Source organism: Mesoplodon mirus, assembly GCF_964341445.2.
Source record: "Mesoplodon mirus genome assembly, chromosome: 12".
In the NCBI taxonomy this organism is placed as follows: domain Eukaryota; kingdom Metazoa; phylum Chordata; class Mammalia; order Artiodactyla; family Ziphiidae; genus Mesoplodon; species Mesoplodon mirus.
In genome coordinates this window covers 51,786,475-51,808,179 of record NC_138988.1, presented here as the reverse complement: position 1 = coordinate 51,808,179, position 21,705 = coordinate 51,786,475, and the positions used below count along the sequence as shown (strand labels likewise).

Genomic DNA, 21,705 nt, shown 5'->3' with positions numbered 1-21,705 from the left:
GCTTCACTGGGGAATTCTACCAAACGTACAAAAAAGAACTTATACCAATCCTTCTCAAACTCTTTCAAAAGACTAGAGAGGAGGGAATACTCCCAAAATCATTCTATGAAGCCACCATCACCCTGATACCAAAATCAGACAAAGATGCTACCAAAAAAGAAAATTATAGGCCAATATCTTTCATGAATATAGATGCAAAAATCCTCAATAAAATATTAGCAAACTGAATCCAACAACACATAAAAAGGTCATACACCACGGTCAGGTTGGATTCATCCCAGGGTCACAGGATGGTTCAACATACACAAATCAGTGTGGTCAAAAACCGCATGATCATCTCAACAGATGAAGAAAAAACATTTAATAAAATTCAACATCCATTCATGATAAAAACTCTTATCAAAGTGGATATAGAAGGAACATATCTCAACATAATAAAAGCTATTTTTGCCAAACCCGCAGCCAATGGTTTATGCCAAACTCAAACCCAATACTCAATGGTGAAAAGCTGAAAGCCTTCCCACTAAAATCTGGAACAGGACAAGGATGGCCTCTCTGCCACTTCTATTCAACTTAGACACAGAAATCAGACAAAAAAAGAAATTAGAGGTATCCAAACTGGAAGGGAAGAGGAAAATTGTCACTATATGCAGATGACATGATAATTTATATAGAAAACCCTAAAGACCCCACACAAAAACTATTAGAACTGATAAAGGAATTCAGCAAGGTACCAGGATACAAAATTAACATACAGAAATCTGTTGCATTTCTTTTTGTTTGTTTGTTTGTTTGTTTTTTGGGGGGGGGTTGCGGTACGCGGGCCTCTCACTGTTGTGGCCTCTCCCATTGTGGAGCACAGGCTCCGCACGCGCAGGCTCAGCGTCCATGGCTCACGGGCCCAGCCGCTCCGCGGCACGTGGGATCCTCCCGGACCGGGGCACGAACCCGTGTCCCCTGCATCGGCAGGCGGACTCTCAACCACTGCGCCACCAGGGAAACCCTGTTGCATTTCTTTACATTAACAATAAACTATCAGAAAGAAAAAGTAAAAAAAAAAAAAAAAATTCCCTTTATAAATCACATAAAAAAAAAAAAAACCTAGGAATAAACCTGAACAAGGAGGTGGAAGACTTATATGCTGAGAACCATAACAGGTTGATAAAGGAAGCTAAAGATGATTCAAAGAAATCATCCCACGCTCTTGGATTGGAAGAATTAATACTGTTAAATGGCCATACTGCCCAAAGCAATCTACAGATTTAATGCCATCCCTATGAATTTACATTCCCACCAACAGTGCAGGAGGGTTCCCTTTACTCCACAACTATGTAACCCTAAGGAGAGTCATGGTCCCAAGGCATCAATGAAGTTCAAAAAGTAGCACATGTGGAAACACTAACAAATGCGTGAGACAGGCTCCACCTGATTAGCAAAACAGAAAACAATGGACCCTAACTAAGAAAAGGCCTATTATCTCAATGTGTCTTCCAGAAAGAAATGTTACCTATCAGACTCTCTATTTCATAAGCAAATACCAGATAGTACTACTATTGAATTTCCAAGTTTTTGATAAAGAACACTGAAAAAAAAAAGGAGAGGGATAAGAAAATAAAAAATAAAAAACTTACTGCATTGGCACGCTGATCCCAGTCGTGTTTGTCATCTGACAAAATTTCCCTGATTTTATTTAATGTTTCTTCAAGTTCTCGACTAGAATAGATCTTAAAGAAAAGATGCAAAATTATAACATTAATATTTCTTGCCACAGCAAAATTATGCCCTCATGTTCAAATAATCTTTCCAGTAATAGTATCATTTCCCATTCTAGCACCATTTTTAAATGGAGAATGAAAATACATTATAGATAATAATAAAATAAAATGTTTTGTCTTCCTTACCTGTTACCCAGGTAAGGGTATTTCCCCACTTATGAGTAACTTCAAATATACTTTTAAAGTACTTTGTCATTTAAAAACAAAATGCAAATATCCTACAGATTAGTAAAAACAGGACTGAGTTCTCAGAATGACTTCAGGTATATAACATATCTATTGCATCCGTATACTTATTACACAATATTGCAAAAGGACATGTTTTAGGTTAGTCCCTCCTCCGACCGTCTCGCTAAACTGTAGCCAGGAGAGCTACATGTTTTATTCCCTCTGGAGCTAACTGTCTGCCAAACTCCATTATCCTTTCATTCACTTAACAAATATTCACATAACACGGATGTAACATTCTAGGCACTAAGGACACTATGGTGAGCAAAAATAGGCATGGTCTTTGCCTTACGGAACTTATAATCTAGTCAGGGAAAGAAAAAAATTAATCAAATGATATAAAATATGAAATTGAAAATAGAAAGTATCACCAAGGAGAAGTACATACTGCCATGAAAGTATACATACAATAAGGGGTTTGAACTAGTTAGGAAAGTCAAGCTTGAATTGAGAGCTAAAGCATGAGGCAGACATCATTAGACAAAATAGAGAAAGATCAGCCTTCCCTGCAGTGAACAGCATGTGCAAAGGCTCTGTGACAGAAAAAAACTGAAAGAAGGCCAAGTACAGTAGTAAAGAGTGCAAAGGGGATCAGGGGAAGAGACAGTGACCCAAGGCCTAAGTCAGTCAGTGCACAGTATTTCTCTACATCACAGTCAAGGTTCAGAGGTGGGCTAACGACCTAAATTAGTTCAGTTAGAGTGAATTTCAAAGTTTTACATGGTCAACTGGGGAAGAGGCAGAGGGTACTAAGGGAGTGATGCTTGGACAGCTGCAGCCATGTTGCTGACCATGAGGGAAGACGATGCAGAAGAATCCAGAAATGAGACATAAGAAAGAATGGGGTCCTAGGTACCATCTGAGTAGTACAAACAGATACTGCCAACAAATAGGTCCTATTTATATTTTCCACTTTCAACAGCCATTAAATTCCCCTTTTACTTAAAACAAAAACTTGCCAAAAACAAGAGTACAAAGGGGAGCAAGGCATGAGACAAGGCTGAAGAGGCAGGAGGGGAACCAGATAAACATTTGTTACAGAGTGGTTACTGGAGGCTTCTGAGCCTTTCCTGCCTCCCACTTTCCCTTCACAAAAGTCCTTCTGCCATATTTAAAAAGAAAGGCAGGTTCCTCTCCCACTCCTAATCTTATTTTGATGCTTTGCTCTGGAATACAATGCCAGGCTCCCCCTCCCCTAACAAGGGAAAAAAGGGTCGACTCAATAATTTACTTCAGTGAGGGGGTACATAATTTTTTAAACATTCTTTTAGAGGGCATTCAGAGAGAAGAAGTTTGAATATCACTAAGTTAGGAATTGGCTGCAATAAAATAATTCCTAGGTTTCTAACTTGTGTAACTGACTAGGTTTCCACATATAAAACACTGGAAGAGTAGGTTTGAAAGGGGAAGATCATGAGTCCAGCTGTGTGCACCTTGAATTTGAGATGCCTCTGAGACATCTAAAAGGAGATGTCAAATAAACAATCAGTGGAAAAATTAGTTTTGCACTAAAGAGAGTTCTGGCTGAGCGATAAAAACCTGTGCATTACCTATGTAAAGGCAGGAAGCCACGGATTCGAAAGAAGGAAGGAAATGGAGAGCGAGAAGAGAGGCCTAGAACCAACCCTTAGGAAATCGCAGTATTCAACAGTCAAGTAAAGAAGGATGTGGCTTTAAAGGATAAAGAGATGAAGTGGACAGAAAGGTAGGAGGAAAAAAATGGAAGAACATTGTATCACAGGCGCCTTTAAGAAAAAAAAGTGGATGTAGTTGGGACACTGCAATGTAATATGATTCAATGATATGAATGGATTCAATTTTATTTCAGCCTCACTGAAAAAATCACTTGGAAGTCTAATTGTACCAACAAATAAAAGTTTGGTAAGTCAATTCAGGAAGAAAAGAATTTGGAAAACAGGGACAAAAATAAATAATATTACAAACAGGTACATAGGCAATATTCATGGGGAATGCCACTTTACTGGCATCCTTACCTGTATAGAAGGGACATCTGTAAAAGCCTTTATAAAATCATCTTCATCAACTGCTCCGGCACCTCCTTCCTTAGAAGCACCTGATAATTAAAAATAAATGTATTTTTTAAAGTTTACTTTTAAGCATTTTAGCACTAAGAACACCATGAAAAATATTATATTAACTCTTTTGATATGCAAAAGGCATAATTTTGAGACATTCCATTTTATAAGAAGGTATTAAAAAAATCTCCAACTTTTCAGAAAAGAGAAGGTACTTAGCAGTAGTTGATTAACTCTCTATAAGGTACTAGATGAGGCTGGTAGTAGAATCCAAACTATAAGAACAGAGCCCTCTCATCCCTCATTCAATGAAAGAGCAAGGACACAAGAAATACAGGCGAAAGGATAAACATTTAAAAAGCTGAGCAGTCAGTTTATATGACCCTAAATGTCAATAACGCTGCCAAATAAGTGAGGCAGAGGATCCACATGTGCTGCAGTGGTCAGGAAAGCAAATGTGAAAGAAATGAGGGTCTTGAAATTAACTTTAAATATACAAACAAATCTTTTATTGCACATACACAATAAAAAAGTAAACTTAGTAGGCAGTAGTTGTTTAAGAGCCAATAATTAGCTATTGTCTTTCAGCTCCAAATACACTCTTTTATATTGTGATGTTGGGCCTAGGACTGAACAAACCATTTTTCTGCTGATTCTAATGGTTTCCTGTTAAACTGTGTCCATAGGGATGCTGGAAAGAATGAAAGCTGAAGGAAGAAGGGACCTGCTCCTTCTTAACTACTTCCTCTTCTTGTCAGTAAAACCCTAGCAACTCTGGCAGGTTGCTCATTTCAGTAGCAGTTCCAGACTGCAGTTTTTCTAACATTCACTGAAACCAGCTCACTATGCCTGACAGAGACACCAGACAGCTAGTACCTGCTCCTCAGAGGTCAAGTCACAGCTCTGCAGGGCCTCTCCTCTAAGCCTCTATGTTTCAATAATTTTAACCTCATTTTGTTCTTCCAGCTTTAGGGGTAGGAGCTATTTACTGTGATTGCTACATCCATGATACTTTATTTTATTTTATTTCAAATTAACTAGTATTTAAATGGGGAGGGGAGTTGTTTAACAGAAGTAGTATGAATTATAAATATTATTTCCCGGGTACTCAGCTGCTATATGTAATTGTTGTGCAGAAGACACTAAAATAGTGTCTTTGCTCTTAAAGACAGTGGAGAAACCAGAGTCAACAGAGGGAACTTGGCTTCACGGAGAACTGTCGTCACAAAGCTCAACCAAGGAATCTTAACACAGCCGCTGAGAGTACTGTGGTATAGGTAGCTGGGGAGGAGACACCTGTTTGGGGGGGAAGGAGAATAAAGCCGGGAAGGCTCTGCACTGATGGACTGTGAAGCTAGCAGAAGGGTCAGTTATCTTCTCGCCTCCTCGGCCTCTTCCATGATACTTTAGTGTTCTCTTCTTGCATTCTTAATTCATCAGTACCCATTTAACAAATTATATTAAATTCTCTCTGCAAAAATAACTTGTGGATTCTGTCTTCTGACTGAAATCTGGCTGATAACTCTACTTATTATTTATTTTCTTCATGGTAAAAATCCAACATATGAAATGGTTTTCAAATACCTAAGATGTACATTCCAATGGACAATTCACTTAAAAAATCTCTCTGGTTAAAAAATTAAACAGAAAATATCTCTTCAATTAAGTTTATCATCTACCAAAGGAAATATTAATGCTGCAAAACTGGACTTAAAAAAAATCATCCTAAAAAATACTCAGGATTTCCAAAGGTGTATAAAAAGCTCCTTATCTTAAAAACAAACAAAAACCTCAGAAGGTCTTTGTATATGAGTTTTAACAGCAATAAGAGATGGACCACAGAACAGCATAAAGTTTAAGGCAATATAAAACTGCAAATTAAAAGCAATGACAATTTCATAAACTAAAAGAGGAATGGATGCATGCTTGCTATAGGAAATTCAATTACAAGAGTAAATAAATTATAGTTACTCCCTAGATATTAAAAAATCCAATAAAATAATAAAACTCCCAACCCCATGCCCCTAATCAGTACTAGTAACTAACTGATTACCTGAAAATAATCAGCTAAAGCAAAGAAACAAAAAGATAGCTAACCATATTATCTTAACATATTATAAGATACTACATTCATTTACAATCTCTTAATATGGCAGGGTTTATTGCTTTCGACAATGGGTCCTCTGATAGGAGTGCATATGCCTAGATTTTTACAATTTCTTCCCAAACTTTCACAGTTGTCTTTGTCTAAAGCACTGAACAGAAATTTCGTTAGGGACTGGTCCTTACCAAGCAGTTCCTAAACATTCAACACAGTTTTCATAAAAACAAAGTTCCTGGGGCTTCCCTGGTGGCACAGTGGTTGAGAGTCCGCCTACCGATACAGGGGACACGGGTTCATGCCCCGGTCCGGGAAAATCCCACATGCCGCGGAGTGGCTGGGCCCGTGAGCCATGGCCGCTGGGCCTGCGTGTCTGGAGCCTGTGCTCCACAACGGGAGAGGCCACAACAGTGAGAGGCCCGCGTACCGCAGAAAAAAAAAAAAAAAAGTTCTTTCCACATTAATTAATATATTTTGTTCCTTTATATCACCACTTCTTGTAAATTACTTTGTTACGATAGTAAGAGCAACCATTAGGCAAGTTTGAGAACAAACAACGGACACCTAGAAAGTATACATATCAAGTGGTAGAGGAGACCTGTGCAGATGTACCAGAGCAGAGCCAGTTAACCTTAGTGTACTGAAGTGTGGAAGACAGAAAGATTTTACAGAGGAATGGAGAAGTGAAGGGGAAATCAGTATGAAGGATTACTACAGTGTATATGCAGTTTACTAAGGTATCATACATACAACAGAATGCTAACGTCGATACATTAACCTGCCAGCCATAACACAATGTCAAAATCCTTCAAGGGGATGCAGAGCTCTGAACAGATCCCAGATAAGGCCAGAAAAATATGCCAATGACTAAGGACATACACAGGAAAGTCTAACTTTGAAAGTCACAATTTACTCTAATCATAATTTCTTTATTATGCAGTAATTTCTTATGACTAGGGCCAAATAAGCTAGTAGGGAGTGGGGGGGGGAGTAGAATATAATGGCTTTTAAAAGTCCCACAGAAGATGCAGAGACAAATAAATGCAGCCTTGTGACTATCTCAGATATGACAGTTAGGTCTCTAAACCTGGACATGGGCATTACCAAATTTGGTAAGAACTTGCATGGTCTGAATAGTTAAACCTAATCTACCTCACTCTTACCTTGGAGAATCACTTTGTTTAAGCAGAGGGGCTGCTAAGGTGTTTGGGATATACGAATAGTGTAAAGACAGAGGACATTCTGAGCTCCCCATTCTAACCTTGCTTATACCTTGCATGTATTACAAGTAAACCTTTTTATAATCCATGTTTGCCTAATGTTTCCCCTCACCTTGGTTTTGACTGTCTGGCCTACAAAGTAGGAAAAGGATCCCTGCACAGGGAATAAACTGTTGAATGAACTGTTTTAGCTCACAATCATCACTCCATTTTCTGACACAGCTTTAAAAAGTTCACCCAAAATACTATAAAATCCCTTTAGCGCCAGCAAGGAGAATGAATTACATAAGAAGACAGTCAAAAAGAGTAATGGGCCAAGAATAAACTGTTGAATGAACTGTTTTATCTCACAATCATCACTCCATTTTCTGATACAGCTTTAAAAAGTTCACCCAAAAATACTATAAAATCCCTTTAGCACCAGCAAGGAGAATGAATTACATAGGAAGACAGTCAAAAAGAGTAATGGGCTTTAATGTCAAATATTACTGCAAGAAAAGGAGAATGAGTGTGCACACCAAGAGATGTATTTAGATAAATTACGTTTGAGAGCAGGAGCACAAGTAGAGGTTGGGCTGAAGGGACAAGCGAAGCTGGCTTCCAATTCTACTAAAGCCCTTTCAAATATAACTGTGTTAACAATCGTACCAGAAAATATTAATGGGCTGAAACAGAACAGAAGAGCTTTGCCCAGCTGTCTAACCACTCTAAAACAGAGGTCAGTAATTTTTTTCTGTAAAGGACAAGAGAGTAAATATTTTAGACTTTATGGGCCATATGGTTCCTGTTGCCATTTCTCAACTCTGCCGTTGTAGCCTGAAAGCAGCCACAGACAATATACAATGAACAAGGTTGTATTCCAATAAAGCTCTATTTGTGGACACTGAAATTTGAATTTCATATAGTTTTCACATGTCACACAATATTATCCTTCTTTTGACTATTTTTTTTTTTTTCCTTTTTGCGGTATGCGGGCCTCCCACTGCTGTGGCCTCTCCCGTTGCGGAGCACAGGCTCCGGATGCGCAGGCCCAGCGGCCGTGGCTCACGGGCCCAGCCGCTCCGCGGCATATGGGATCCTCCCAGACCGGGGCACGAACCCGTATCCCCTGCATCGGCAGGCGGACTCTCAACCACTGCGCCACCAGGGAGGCCCCTTGACTATTTTTAATCATTTAAAGATGTAAAAAATATTCCTAGCTCATGGGTGAAACAAAAACAGACAGTTGGCTGGATTTGGCCTGTGCACTACAGTTTGCTGATCCCTGCTCTAGAATCCACTCTAAGCTGGTAATCACTTGGTTGGGAAGCAGAGGGAGGGGACGGGGGATTAGAGGGTACTGTCATTCAGGAGATACCATGGTTTCTAGTGTGCCAGACTGCCTAGACGAGGCATTCTCAGAAATCCTCAAATACTACTTTAAAAGGTTCAAGTATAAAAAGAAAACTCCATTCTACTTAGTCCTTAACTACTAATAAGGTGAAGTGCTGGATACAATGGTGAATGAAACAAAGGGTAAAGTACAGATACAGGAGCAAGGAGAGCAAAGTCTTAGATATGGAAAGAGGCAGGTTCTTCTCATGCTACAATGAAGCGACTAGCACTGAAGAGAAAAATAAATGCTGGAAAAACAACATGGAGGGAAATATGGCAGGAAGCTTGATGAAATTCATACAAAATCTATAATTTTTAAAGAGAGTTACACTAATGAAAGCACTATTAGTGCTTTTGAAGAGTGCTATGAAAAGACAGAAGAGCTTTCTGGATCCCCAACTGTCTAAGGGAAGTAGGTTGAAAAAGACACTCAGCTGAAAACACAGGACATTTTGATACAAAAGAAGAAAAGATTTCGCGGGCAGAGCCCAGAGTCCAGGGCGAAACCAAGAACAGAAGAAAACACTGATTTAGAGAAGCACACCCAAAGAGAGAATGAAACCTTCATGATGGAACATTCATGACCCCTGTAATAAGGGAACCTGAAAGCAAGTTCCTGTTGGATTTCAAAATTGCTATAAATCAGTGACTACTAGGAAGTTCCTGTTCCCCCAACCTTTTTAAAGAAACTTATTTTTTTTTTTTAAATTTTTGGCTGCATTGGGTCTTTGTTGCCGTGCGCAGGCTTTCTCTAGTTGCGGCGAGCGGGGGCTACTCTTCGTTGCAGTGTGCAGGCTTCTCATGGCGGTGGCTTCTCTTGTTGCAGAGCACAGGTTCTAGGCACACAGGCTTCAGTAGTTGTGGCTCATGGGCTCCAGAGTGCAGGCTCAGTAGTTGTGGTGCACGGGCTTATTTGCTCCACGGCATGTGGGATCTTCCCGGACCAGGGCTCAAACCCATGTACCCTGCACTGGGCAAGTGGATTCTTAACCACTGCGCCACCAGGGAAGCCCCTCCCCTTTTTAAAATGGGAGTATCTATTATGGTTTTTCTGTCCTGTATGTTGAGTATATGGGGTGCAAGTAGATGTCTTTTTTTTTTTTTTGCGGTACGCGGGCCTCTCACTGTTGTGGCCTCTCCCGTTGCGGAGCACAGGCTCAGCGGCCATGGCTCACGGGCCCAGCCACTCCGCGGCATGTGGGATCTTCCCGGACTGGGGCATGAACCCCTGTCCACTGCATCGGCAGGCGGATTCTCAACCACTGCGCCACCAGGGAAGCCCAAGTAGATGTCTTTTTAGTTCAGAGGCCTCTGCATGGAGAGGAGCCACACCAGAGGAGAGAAACCTCATATACATCTGGACCTGATGCAGATCAAAGGATCACGGACTTTGAGCCTGATGGTATAATTAGGATGAGACTTTTGGGAAATGTCCATGAGTGCATTTTGTGTGTGGGAGGCATGTAAATTATCGTGGTCAGAGGGCAAGCTGCAGTAGGCTGGCTGCAAGGGTAGCTCTCATTCTTGACAATTGCTCCTTTTACAATGTGACTTTGCAGCTTTCCCTATTGAAAAGTGGAGTTCCCAGTAAAGAGGTGGAGAAGAGTAACTGAGAATTCTGGTTGAGACAAGACCTAGGAGAGGCTGAAGGGGTCCCTGATTGGTGATTCCCCAGTGTCCAGCAGAAAAAAAAACTTCTCAGAGGAAAGCTTCTAGAATCCCCAATTTGGACCTGAAGGACTTCCACTAATTAAGTTCAAGCCATGAGCTCACAATCAAAGTTTAAATACTTTTGATCCTTGAACAAAACAGGTTTGAACTACGTGGGTCCACTTAAACAGTTTTTTTTTTTTTTTTGAAAACACTGAGCTGTACACTGTCTATCTGTCTGTCTATCTATCTATCTATCCATCCATCTATCTATTTTTGGCCGCAGGGCATGCAGGACCTTAGTTCCCCGACATTCCAATAAACTTTTATTTCTAAAATCAGATAGCAAGGACACATTTGGCCTGCTGGCTGTAATTTGCCAAATCCTGGTGTAGATAGAAAACCCAAAATAATATATAGTAAAATCATTAAAAATTAACCTTTAGCTAGGTGACTAGATATAAAATCAAAATATAATAATTGATTTCATTTCTATGCATCAGCAACAAAGTTAGAAATTTTAAATTAAGAAAATACTATGTCCAGGAACCTTGAGGGCATCATGCTGAGTGAAATAAATCAGACAGAGAAAGACAAATACAGTATGATCTCGCTTATATGTGAAATCTAAAAAACAAACAAACAAAAAAAACAAGCACACAGATACAGAGAACAGATTGGTGGTTGCCAGAGGCAAGGGGTGGATGAAATAGGTGAAGGGAGTCAAAAGGTACAGACTTCCAGTTATAAAATAAATAAGCCATGGGATGTAAAGTACAGCATGGTGACTAGAGTTGACACTGTACTGCATATGTGAAAGTTGCCAAGGGAGTAAATCTCAAAAGTTCTCATCACAAGGGAAAAAAAGCTCTGTAACTGTGTATGGTGATGGATGTTAACTAGACTTATTGTGGTGATCATTTTGCAATATATACAAATATTGAATCATTATATTGTACAACTGAAATTGATATAAAGTTGCATGTCAACTATACCTCAATTTAAAAAAAAAAAAGAAAATGCGTTGACTCTATAGATGAATTTGCGGAGAACTCATGATCTTTGTAATACTGTTTTCCTATCCAGGAATGTAGTATGTCCATTTATTTATGACTTTTAAAATTTCTTTCATTTACAATTAAAAAAAATACTATGCTTTTGGGACTTCCCTGGTGGCACAGTGGTTAAGAATCCACCTGCCAATGCAGGGGACACGTGTTTGAGCCCTGGTCCGGGAAGATCCCACATGCTACGGAGCAACTAAGCCCGTGTGCCACAACTACCGAGCCAGCGCTCTAGAGCCCGTGCTCTGCAACAACAAAAGCCACCGCAATGAGAAACCCACGCACTGCAACGAAGGGTAGCCCCCGCTCGCCGCAACTAGAGAAAGCCCGCACACAGCAGTGAAGACTCAACGCAGCCAAAAAAAAAAAAACTATGTTTTTTAACATAAAATAAAAATATTCTGAGGTATCTAGAAATAAAACAAACCAAACAAACAAAAACAAAACAAAAAAAGTGAAAAACCTTGAGGTGGAAAAAGAATAAATTTTAATGAGACATTAAAGAGTGCTAAAATAAATGGATAGATATTCTGTGTTCATGGACAGGAAGACTATCATAAAGATGTCCAGTCTTCCCAAAGTACTGCCATAATCAAGCCTCCAACAGGATTTCTTGTGGAAGTTGTCAAGCTGATTCTAAAATTTGGAAGGGCAATGGGCCAAGAACTGTTGAGATAATCCTTATAAGAAAAGGGAGGAAGTACTTGCCCTACCAGAAATGAACAGTTACAAACCTAAGATAATGATGACAGTTAGGTTTTAGTGCAGGGATAGGCCAACTAATCAAATGAACAAAATACAAACTTGGAAACAGACCCACAAATGTACAAAAATTTGATACACGACAAAGAAGTGATTCAGATCAACAAGGAAAGTAATTCAATAATAATGCCTAAAATTCAACAACAATGCTGAGATAATGGATTATCTAGTAAAAAAAAAAAAAAAAAGGTTATTTCCTTACCCAATTTTAAAACTTACAGTAGACATTCTGATTCCCATGGGAAAATGGTAGTCATCCAAATTCAAATCAAACGTTTTACTAAATACTCCGAAAACCAGAGATCAAAAAGAAAAACAAATAAAACTGTCCACAGCACATACTTATAATACAAGTTCTCACTTCAAACTTCAATTTACAGGGCTTCCCTGGTGGCGCAGTGGTTGAGAGTCCGCCTGCCAACATTGGGGACACGGGTTCATGCCCCGGTCCGGGAGGATCCCACGTGCCGCGGAGCGGCTGGGCCCGTGAGCCATGGCTGCTGAGCCTGCGCGTCCGGAGCCTGTGCTCTGCAACGGGAGAGGCCACAGCAGTGAGAGGCCCGTGTAATGCAAACAAAACAAAACTTCAATTTACAGGTAAATGGGGAAATATAAACATCCAAAACCAGCAATGTCAATTAGAGTCCTCAGTGGAGAGAAAAATCCAAGGAATTTGTATGGAAGAGGAGGATCCTGGCAGTGGAGTACAAAGACATCAAATATGGTTCCCCTCAGAACAAGAGATAAGTAGCACTTAGAAGGGGGAGGTATTCCTTCAAAGCTTGGTGGATAAAGGAAAGGAAGAAAGAGAAGATAACAGTTCTATTGAAATGAGATACTATCACAGAATCAGAAGCACTGAATAGAAAGCCTTCCATGTATCATTTAGAAAAGAAGTTGCATTTCACTATATCAACAGAAGAGGGCATTCCTGAACTAACAAACAGTAAATTCTTCTTTCTGGCCCCACAGAATCACTTATTAAAAAATATTTTTAGGACATTTGAGGAAATTTGAATCTAGAATGGAAGTGCTTAAAAGGAGGTATATAGTTAGAATAAACTTACAGAAAATAAAAGGGCTTAAAGGAACAAGTTAAATATCACCACAAAGAAATCAGACAAATCCACAGCATGGGACAATCTAAAAGACAACTTGCATAGACTCTTTAAAAAAAAAGTCAATGTCATGGTATAAAAGTTGGTGAAGGGATTGTTTTATACATAATATTATGGAATTTTCTGGCATATGATAATTGTATTACGGTTATAATGAAGCACACCTTTAAGTCTTAGGAGGTGTATATTAAATATTTATGGCTGAAATGTCATGATGTCTACAATTTACTTTCCAACTATTGAGTTTTGGAAGAAAAAAGAATACGTGTGGGAATATATCTATATGGAGATGGTTAAAACAAATATGACAAAATGCTAGTTACTAAATCTAGGTGATGATTGTTTACTGCATGCCAACTTTTCTATATGCTTAAAATTTTTCATAATAAAAAGTTTGGGAAACCACTCACTAAAAAGCTAGAATAAGTACAGATAAACATCAGGAACATCAGTAACCAAAATACATCCAGTTAGTAGTATCTCAATTCAATGGAGTAAAGAATGTTTTATCCAATTGCATCGACATTAACTTGCCCATACATAAGGAAGAAAAGAAATTAAAATGAAAATACTGTCACTTTATACAAAAAAATTCCAGATATACTGAACAAACTAAATGTAAAATAATTTATGTTTTAGGATAAATTAGATTATTTGTATAAACTTTGGGGACTAGACAGTAGTCCTTCTTATTCAAGACAGGAAATTGGGAAGTTAAAAAAAAAAAAGGATAGATATTTTACCTACCAAAACAAAAATTTTTAAATTTTGACATAAAAATGCCATAGGCAGAGGAGAAACTGAAGAAATATTTGTAACTTTTAATAAAAGCATAAAAGGCCTAATATTTTAAAAACTGTAACAAACTGATGAGAAGACAAAACAGCCCAATTAAAAAATGGGCAAATAATAACAAATTACAATTCACACAAGAGGATATGCTAATCCCTATTAATGAATTTAAATATTCTGAATCTCACTGGAATATAAACTCTGGGAGGACAGGGTCTTTGTTCTTGTTCACTGATATTTCCCAGAGATTACGAGAATAGCAGCATACTAAAAGCTTTCAGTAAACATTTGTTAGCTGCTGGCTGGCTGGACAGGCGGATGAGGATTAAGAAAAAGAAGTACCATTTTTCACCCATCAAAATGAACCTGTTATATTCAAGGCTGGAGAAGGTAAAATAATGTCTTTATTAAAATTAAAAGCACATGATTCACTTTGTTATAAAGCAGAAACTAACGCACCATTGTAAAGCAATTATACTCCAATAAAGATGTTAAAAAAAAAATTAAAAGCACACACAACCTTGACCAAGCAACCTCATTTAGAGGAGTCTATTCTACAGATCAGAAGCACCAGAATGACCAAATACATAAGTACATGGAGACCTGCATTCTTTGTAATGGCATAAAGTTGCGAACAACCTGAATGACACTGACAGAGAAATAGTTTATTATTTATTAAATCATGGTACATCAATAATTTGGAACACTGTATAGCTATTAAAAGAATGTGATAGCTCTCATTCTTGATGCTGAAGGACGTAAGGATGTTTTGTGAAAAAAAAGCAAGTTGCAAAGTGTTTACTAGTATGTTTAATGGGGGCAAAAATAAAATCTAATCTAAATACCTACACAAATAAAAATGGAGTAAGATGTGGAAGAATATCATACATAACACTGGGCAATGAGATTAGAAAAGCAAGATGGTATGAAAGTTTTTTTTTCTAAACATTTCTCTAATGTTAGACTTGTTAACAGTGAGTATACATTTTATATTTAAAAAAATCAAATTATGCCATTCAATTTATTAGTTAAGAAACACATAAACTGGCTCTAAAAAAGAAAAATGCCAAGTTAATGGAAAAAATTAAATTTACAACATGCCCATCATAGAAATAATGCTTCTTACCAATTCAGTAATAATGTAATAAATATAAGTTGGAATTTTAAGTTATTACAAACTTCTACTTTATATGGATCAAGTATAACAAATCTAACTAATGGAAAATCCCTCACATGTGCGATCTATATTAATGATATTTCACTCTTTTCTGAGGCAAACCTTGAAATAAATTTGCCTACCTATATGACACTGTAATTTTCTAACACTTAAATCTCAGTCAAAAAGTATAGGCAAATGAAGTATGGAAAGGCCAAAACACTAAAAACCACGAACACTGGTTGGTGGGATAATGAGCATGGACAGATATTGTAATTTCTTTTCCAATTTCTTTTCTGCTTTCTTTCTTGAGCCTTCTTATGGTCTCCTCAGTGCCTAACATGAAGCCTTGCACACAGTAAGCTCTACATACAGATGTAGATAAAGACAATAACTCATCTGTGAAGAGACTGGGTCTTCATATGTCTACTAATTTTAATCACAATAGGTTGGCTGTTTATATAAATTTCCTCCCTTCTCAAACATTCTGAATGTTTCAGAAAATAAACCTTGCACAATGAAATTTCTTTGACTTTAAGTCTTGCACAAGAGGTAAAACAAAACTGAGGACAAAGAAAATAACTACAGCAAAACACACATATTCTTAGAGACAGTAGGCCATTGGGCAGTTTATTGATTTATATTTATAATAATTTATTGGTTAATTATTCAAATCTTATTTACCTTAAAATCATAGTTAAGAGAGACAGCACCAGGGCATCTTATGATGAATGACATGGGATTCACAGAAATTTAAGACAGAATGGTGACTGGCCAATCCTTAAATTCCAAATGTCATTAATAGTGTTTTGCTATATGGGATAAAAATATGAAATATGTATTATATGCAGTATTAGTGAGGAGATGACCCAGAGATAATCCAAAAAGCCCTTGACAGTGGGCCAAACACTGGGCCCTTATTTCATCTCTGCTAATAACTAACTGATCTTGGATACATCATTTAACTTTCTGAGGCTTAGTCTCTTCATCTGAACTGTGGTCAGATCATCTTTTAAGATCCCTTCAAGGCTAAAATCTTTTGGGTTTAGTATCATTCCCTCATTAAGGGGAAGGAAGGAGGAAGAAAATAAGCAAAACAAAATACACAAACAGAAAAGTTATTTGGTTTTACATAAGTTCAAAAGCAAGAAATTGAGGTTTATGAATTAAAAATTTAGATTTCAATATTAAACAACAAATTCTGTGAGATTTGTTTTATTAAATATATACTGATTTTCGTGATCTTTGTTTAAAAGGAAAAACATCTTTGTTGTTTGCATCACAGGAAAAAATGGGAATGATTAGCATAATGTGTGGAAAACAGATATTTAGACATTCTTAATAAAACCTCAGGTAAGACATAAAGTAAAACTAATACAAAATACCCTAAAGACAAGTAAGTACTACTGAATTTGAAAAGACAGTAATTAACCAGTTGTAAGAATTCAAAGTTAAAACCATTTCAAAGTAGTCTTTGATATTAGACGGAAACAATAGAGAGAAAATACTCTGTTTGCTTGAATGAATGGGCAAGTGAGAGAGAACAACAGAACTTTGACAATTGATGATTTGGTTAATGATGTGTTTCAATGATTACATACAAGCCTCAGTGACAAATCACTAACGTCAGAATCTGGTACTAATGATAAACAAAAACAATTATATCATCATCTAATTCAATTTTTATTTTTAGAAAAGAATAGCAGCCAAAATAATTGGTACAGGAATAAGGACATTATAACTCAGTAAGCTTTAAAAAGGCAATTTCAAAAAGAAAACTCTAAAAAGTATTTCCATTTATAATGAAAAAATTACCAGTTTGCTTACTTCCAAATATTCTATTTTGCGGGGAATCATACTAGTTGAGGTTTAAAATGACTGATTTGTGGACCCTGAAAGTAGTGATCATTCCTGTAGATTATAGGAGCTTTAGGATCTAGAAGAGTCCTTATTTACCCAGTGAGATTAGTGTTGGTGGTAGTATAGCAACGTGATTTTTGCGCCTCATCCACTTATTAGATGCATGACCTGTTCAAGTTGCTTAAATTCTCTGAACTTTAGTTTGCTCATCAGTAAAACTGAGATAAAGTATCTAACTCAAGAGTTCTGAGGTTTAAATGAGAGAACGTAAGTAAAAACATCCCCCAATTTCTAAAAACTATTACCTAAAATACTACAGAGATGTAAGTATTACAAATAATCAGGTATATTCAGCAATTGTTTTGAAGCCATTAAGCCAAAAGGAGGGAAAATATGTTTATCTAAATTCCTATTATGAAGTCACAAATTTTATTCAGAAAATGGACTATTTAAGGGAATTCAATTTATCCTTATTCTAATTAGCAAAGCACAAAGGTAACAGTTTTGACATCCACATAACATGGATTTTTATAGCCATGATGTATTTGGAAAAGGTTATGGGAGCAACCCATAACCTTTTCTTTTTTAATTCTCCTTGGTTTAAAAGCCCCACAATTACAATATGAGTAGAAAAGGTTGGCACACCGAGGCAAAGAACAAAACAAAACTAACACACACTAAAGATTAAACACAGGTCCTACTGGCTTTAACTGGCTAGGATACTTTGCTAAAAATAGCATACATCTCTTTAATCTTGACATATATCTCTGGGAGAAGTGAAGTAAATTAAACTCCAAAACTTCAGAGTAGATTCAATCAGGATTCCAAAGAAGCTCACTTTATTTTTATTATAGTAATCCTTCTGAAAAGAAATTTGTTAAACTCAGTGGACTGTGACTAGCTTATACCACTATTGTATACCTCCGTCTACCATACTCCTTTAATTAGGAACTAATCATACCTGTTTATTATATACCAAGGAGTAGCAAATAAAATGCCTGGACTAAATCACCATTATTCCATGTAAAGTTATGAGAAAGAAACTGTACAGTCTAGAAAACACAATAGTTATATAAAGAGAGACAGGACAACCTTCAAGTATTTGAAAGTGTCATGTTAACAGATAATTCATCTTCCCTGCCTAAGTTACAAGGAGGCAGATTTTAATGCAATATAAAAAATAATTAATTTATCCAGAATTGAAATGGCTTATAACTTTTCTGGAGGATACTATGCCAAACTGAAAGAACACAAGAAATCCCTGTAACTTTTGATTAAGTAAACTTTAAAAATTTATTCCAAGGAAATGATTGGAGATATGCTAATAAAATATATACTTAAAAGAATGATGGCACCATTTATAACTGCAGAAAACATGAAAGCAGCCTAGATATGAATACTAGCCATGAATAGTTTTAAATTAATAATTTAAGACAATGAGGAAATGATCAGGGTAAAATATTAATGAGACAAAAGGTATACAAAACTACAAAAGGAAGGGTGCCAATTCTGTCCTCCTCCTGAGAAAATATTTGTATGTGTAAAAGTAGTCAGAAAAGTTATTATAAAAATAACTGGAACAAAGTACATCATAATTTATCAGTTGATTATGTCTATACGTAGTGGTACTGCAGATGGTTTTTGTCCCAAATTTTAATCCATGAGCACATATTTAATCAGATGCTGAATAATCATCTATCAGGAATATTTTGAAAGGGATTGCTATACTTGAATAGTAAATTTAACTATGTAACTCCCAATGTCCCTTCTAACTCAAAGATTCTACAACTCTAAGAAAACATTCTACAACTAATTTAAAAATCAATAAGCTTCTGCCAAGAACAAAAAGATCTAAAGTTAAATTTTCAAAGAAGGGCTGACAGCCAAGAATAACAATTTCTGAAGCAATATCAGTATCCTCTGACTAATAGCTTTTTTCTTACAAAAATGGGCAATGAATGAAGCTAAATGAGCTATGGCAACCAAAAGAAATAAACTAAAAATTGCAGAATGAATACGCACTGCCAAAAGACTGAGGAGGAAGTGGAGGAAGAGGAGAATGAAAAAAGAACGAAGGTCTCTCTCTTATTTTAGCAAAAGGGCCACTGCCAGGATGGATAATATAATCTGTATGAGTGATTAATGACTACAATCATGAAAGCTACCTACATTCTCATATCTGGTAGGACTACAAATCAGAGAAGGGGGGAATGGCATTAAGAAAGTCTGCTGTTTCTTTAAAAAGAAATCTGATTTTATCAATTTGATTAACATCAGAATTAAGTGACCTTTGGTAGGTAAACTAGAATCTTCAATTTTCATCTAAGAAAAGAAAGTAAAACATGAAAATCAGAGCTAATTATAAACTACTGGCTCAGATTCACAAAAATGTTAAATATTTTCACCATGAATTTCAAATATTAATCCATTTTAAGTCAAATAAGACAATTTCATAAAATAATTATCATAGTATCATAGATTGGAAACTTATACCTCAAAATAAAGAAAAAAATATTCCCCTTGTAGTAAGTGAAGGTAGCCATTTGTTACAAAAGTAAGAAAGCAAAGAATGTCATTTACTTTTTACCAGAAATAAGTAAGAATGCATAATAGACATCATGTAATAGGATATAATAAGTAACATCTGAATGAGAATACACTCCTATAATTGCAAAATAAAAAGAAAATAATTAAAATACTGAAGTATAAATTACACAAAATATCCAGAGAAATCAATAAGACATTTCTATTAAACAGTATTTTATTTATCTATTTATTTATATGCATGCAAATATGTGTGTGTGTATACCTATACCATACCATCTTTCTTGCTGGTTACATGACATATTAGTTAAAGATATTTAAGATGAAATATTTATAATAGTTTTCCTATATTTAGAATATCATATGACATAGAAAATAACGTTTGGTTGTATAAAAAGGTCAGGAGAACACAACTTAGAGAACCTGGTCAAAATATAGTTTATTTTCCTTTCCTTTTTGCTTTTACTAAAAAACTACAGACAGAGAAAAAACAAAATCCTGAAGACCATGATTTTCCCACCAGCTATCATAAACAAGGAAAAATCTGTTTTCCCAAATTATAACCAACACACAAATTTATTAACAAAAAAGGGAAAGAAAGGAACTATTGTCTTTTTAGTATTAAATATTTACCCTTTTTCTTATAGGATTCATTTTACCATAAAAACTTGGCAAAACTAGCACCTGAAAAGGACTCACAACTTTCTAATTAGTATATGAAAAAATACTCATTAAAAATTCAAAGATTAGACAATATGCTAGACATAGTTTTAAAATGATCAAAGAATGTACTATGTTCTGTATAATTGCATAAAACCTGTTTTTTCCTATTTATTATTATCTAATCCAGAAAATATTTTTGAGGCAATTTTACTTGACCACCACCCATTTCCTATTGTGACAAACTATTCAATACCCAGTATCTTCAAACATTTTTCCAATGTTAGAGTATTTAAGACTCATGCCCTAGATGAATATATAAGAACATTACATAAATCAATATTTCTTTAACAACTAAAGCATCTGAAAATAGCCAAATTCTGAAAAACCTGCTCTCTCCTTAAAAACAAAAAACAAAACAAAACCCAAACCGAAAAAATTCCCTTAAATATCTTTTTGTGGCTTCTGAAAAATAAATACTCTCAAGAAAACACAAACTCACATATGTTCTGACAGGAAATATCAAAATACAATATTTTAAACATTTTCAAAAAGACAGCACATTCTTCTGTGTGTTGCAACAGACTCTCCAGACCTGCAATCCTGCTGCAGTCATGAATAAACATATGCCTCTAAAGTTCTAACTATGTGTGGCCATATCAAGGGCATGAGGCATGCACATCAGATTTGAAATGGATTTACATTACCTCCAACCTTAGGGCCACCTGCTGAACCAGGCTTCCTTGCACTGTTGACAGGATTTCCGGATGTTTTAGGTGCAGGAACCTTGAAGGCTGAAGCAGCTGATGATGGCCTATTTCCATCCACTGATTCTTCATCATCAAAGCTTTTATCTGCACAAATCATTAGAAAAATGTATTTTAAGAGAACTAAGCTTTGCTCAATTTTCCATAAGACTCAAAATCAAATAAAGCTATATATAAAGTCATTAATTTCTATGATATATAATACAAAATAAAGCTCCTTTGAATAAGCATTTATATATTGACTAACACTATATAAAATAACCCAGTATAATTTAAAATCAGTCTGAAATATTATATTTCCTACCTATATATATTAAGTCAAAACATAAAACCGAATACATTAACTCTAAGAACAGTAAAAAGCATTTTTCATTTCTTTGCTACTCATATAAGCATTTTCCGCCAGCTCCTCCCATACTGCATCTTCCAGCACACCCTGCCTTATTCCTTATACCCAGATTCTGCAACTTACAATCACAGATCCGTTTGCAAATCAGTCGCCTCATTCCTCTGAAAGCTCTTAATTTTCCTCACCCTAGGATGCTCTGAATAGTTCACATGGCCAAATACAATAGATTTGATACTAATCAAAGATTCT

The 21,705-nt window shown here is 36.3% G+C and overlaps 1 protein-coding gene across 4 annotated transcripts in view; it reads right to left on the bottom strand.

Moving 5' to 3' along the window:
- CLASP2 (cytoplasmic linker associated protein 2) overlaps positions 1-21,705 on the bottom strand; it is a 189,340-nt gene that overhangs the window by 113,611 nt on the left and 54,024 nt on the right. For all 4 annotated transcript variants that reach the window (XM_082637540.1, XM_082637539.1, XM_082637537.1 and 1 more), the window contains exons 8-10: positions 21,048-21,194; positions 3,998-4,077; positions 1,632-1,724 (exon numbers count right to left, since the gene is read on the bottom strand). In XM_082637540.1, coding sequence (XP_082493666.1) covers positions 1,632-1,724; positions 3,998-4,077; positions 21,048-21,194 — 320 coding nt within the window. The remainder of the gene's footprint in view (positions 1-1,631; positions 1,725-3,997; positions 4,078-21,047; positions 21,195-21,705) is intronic.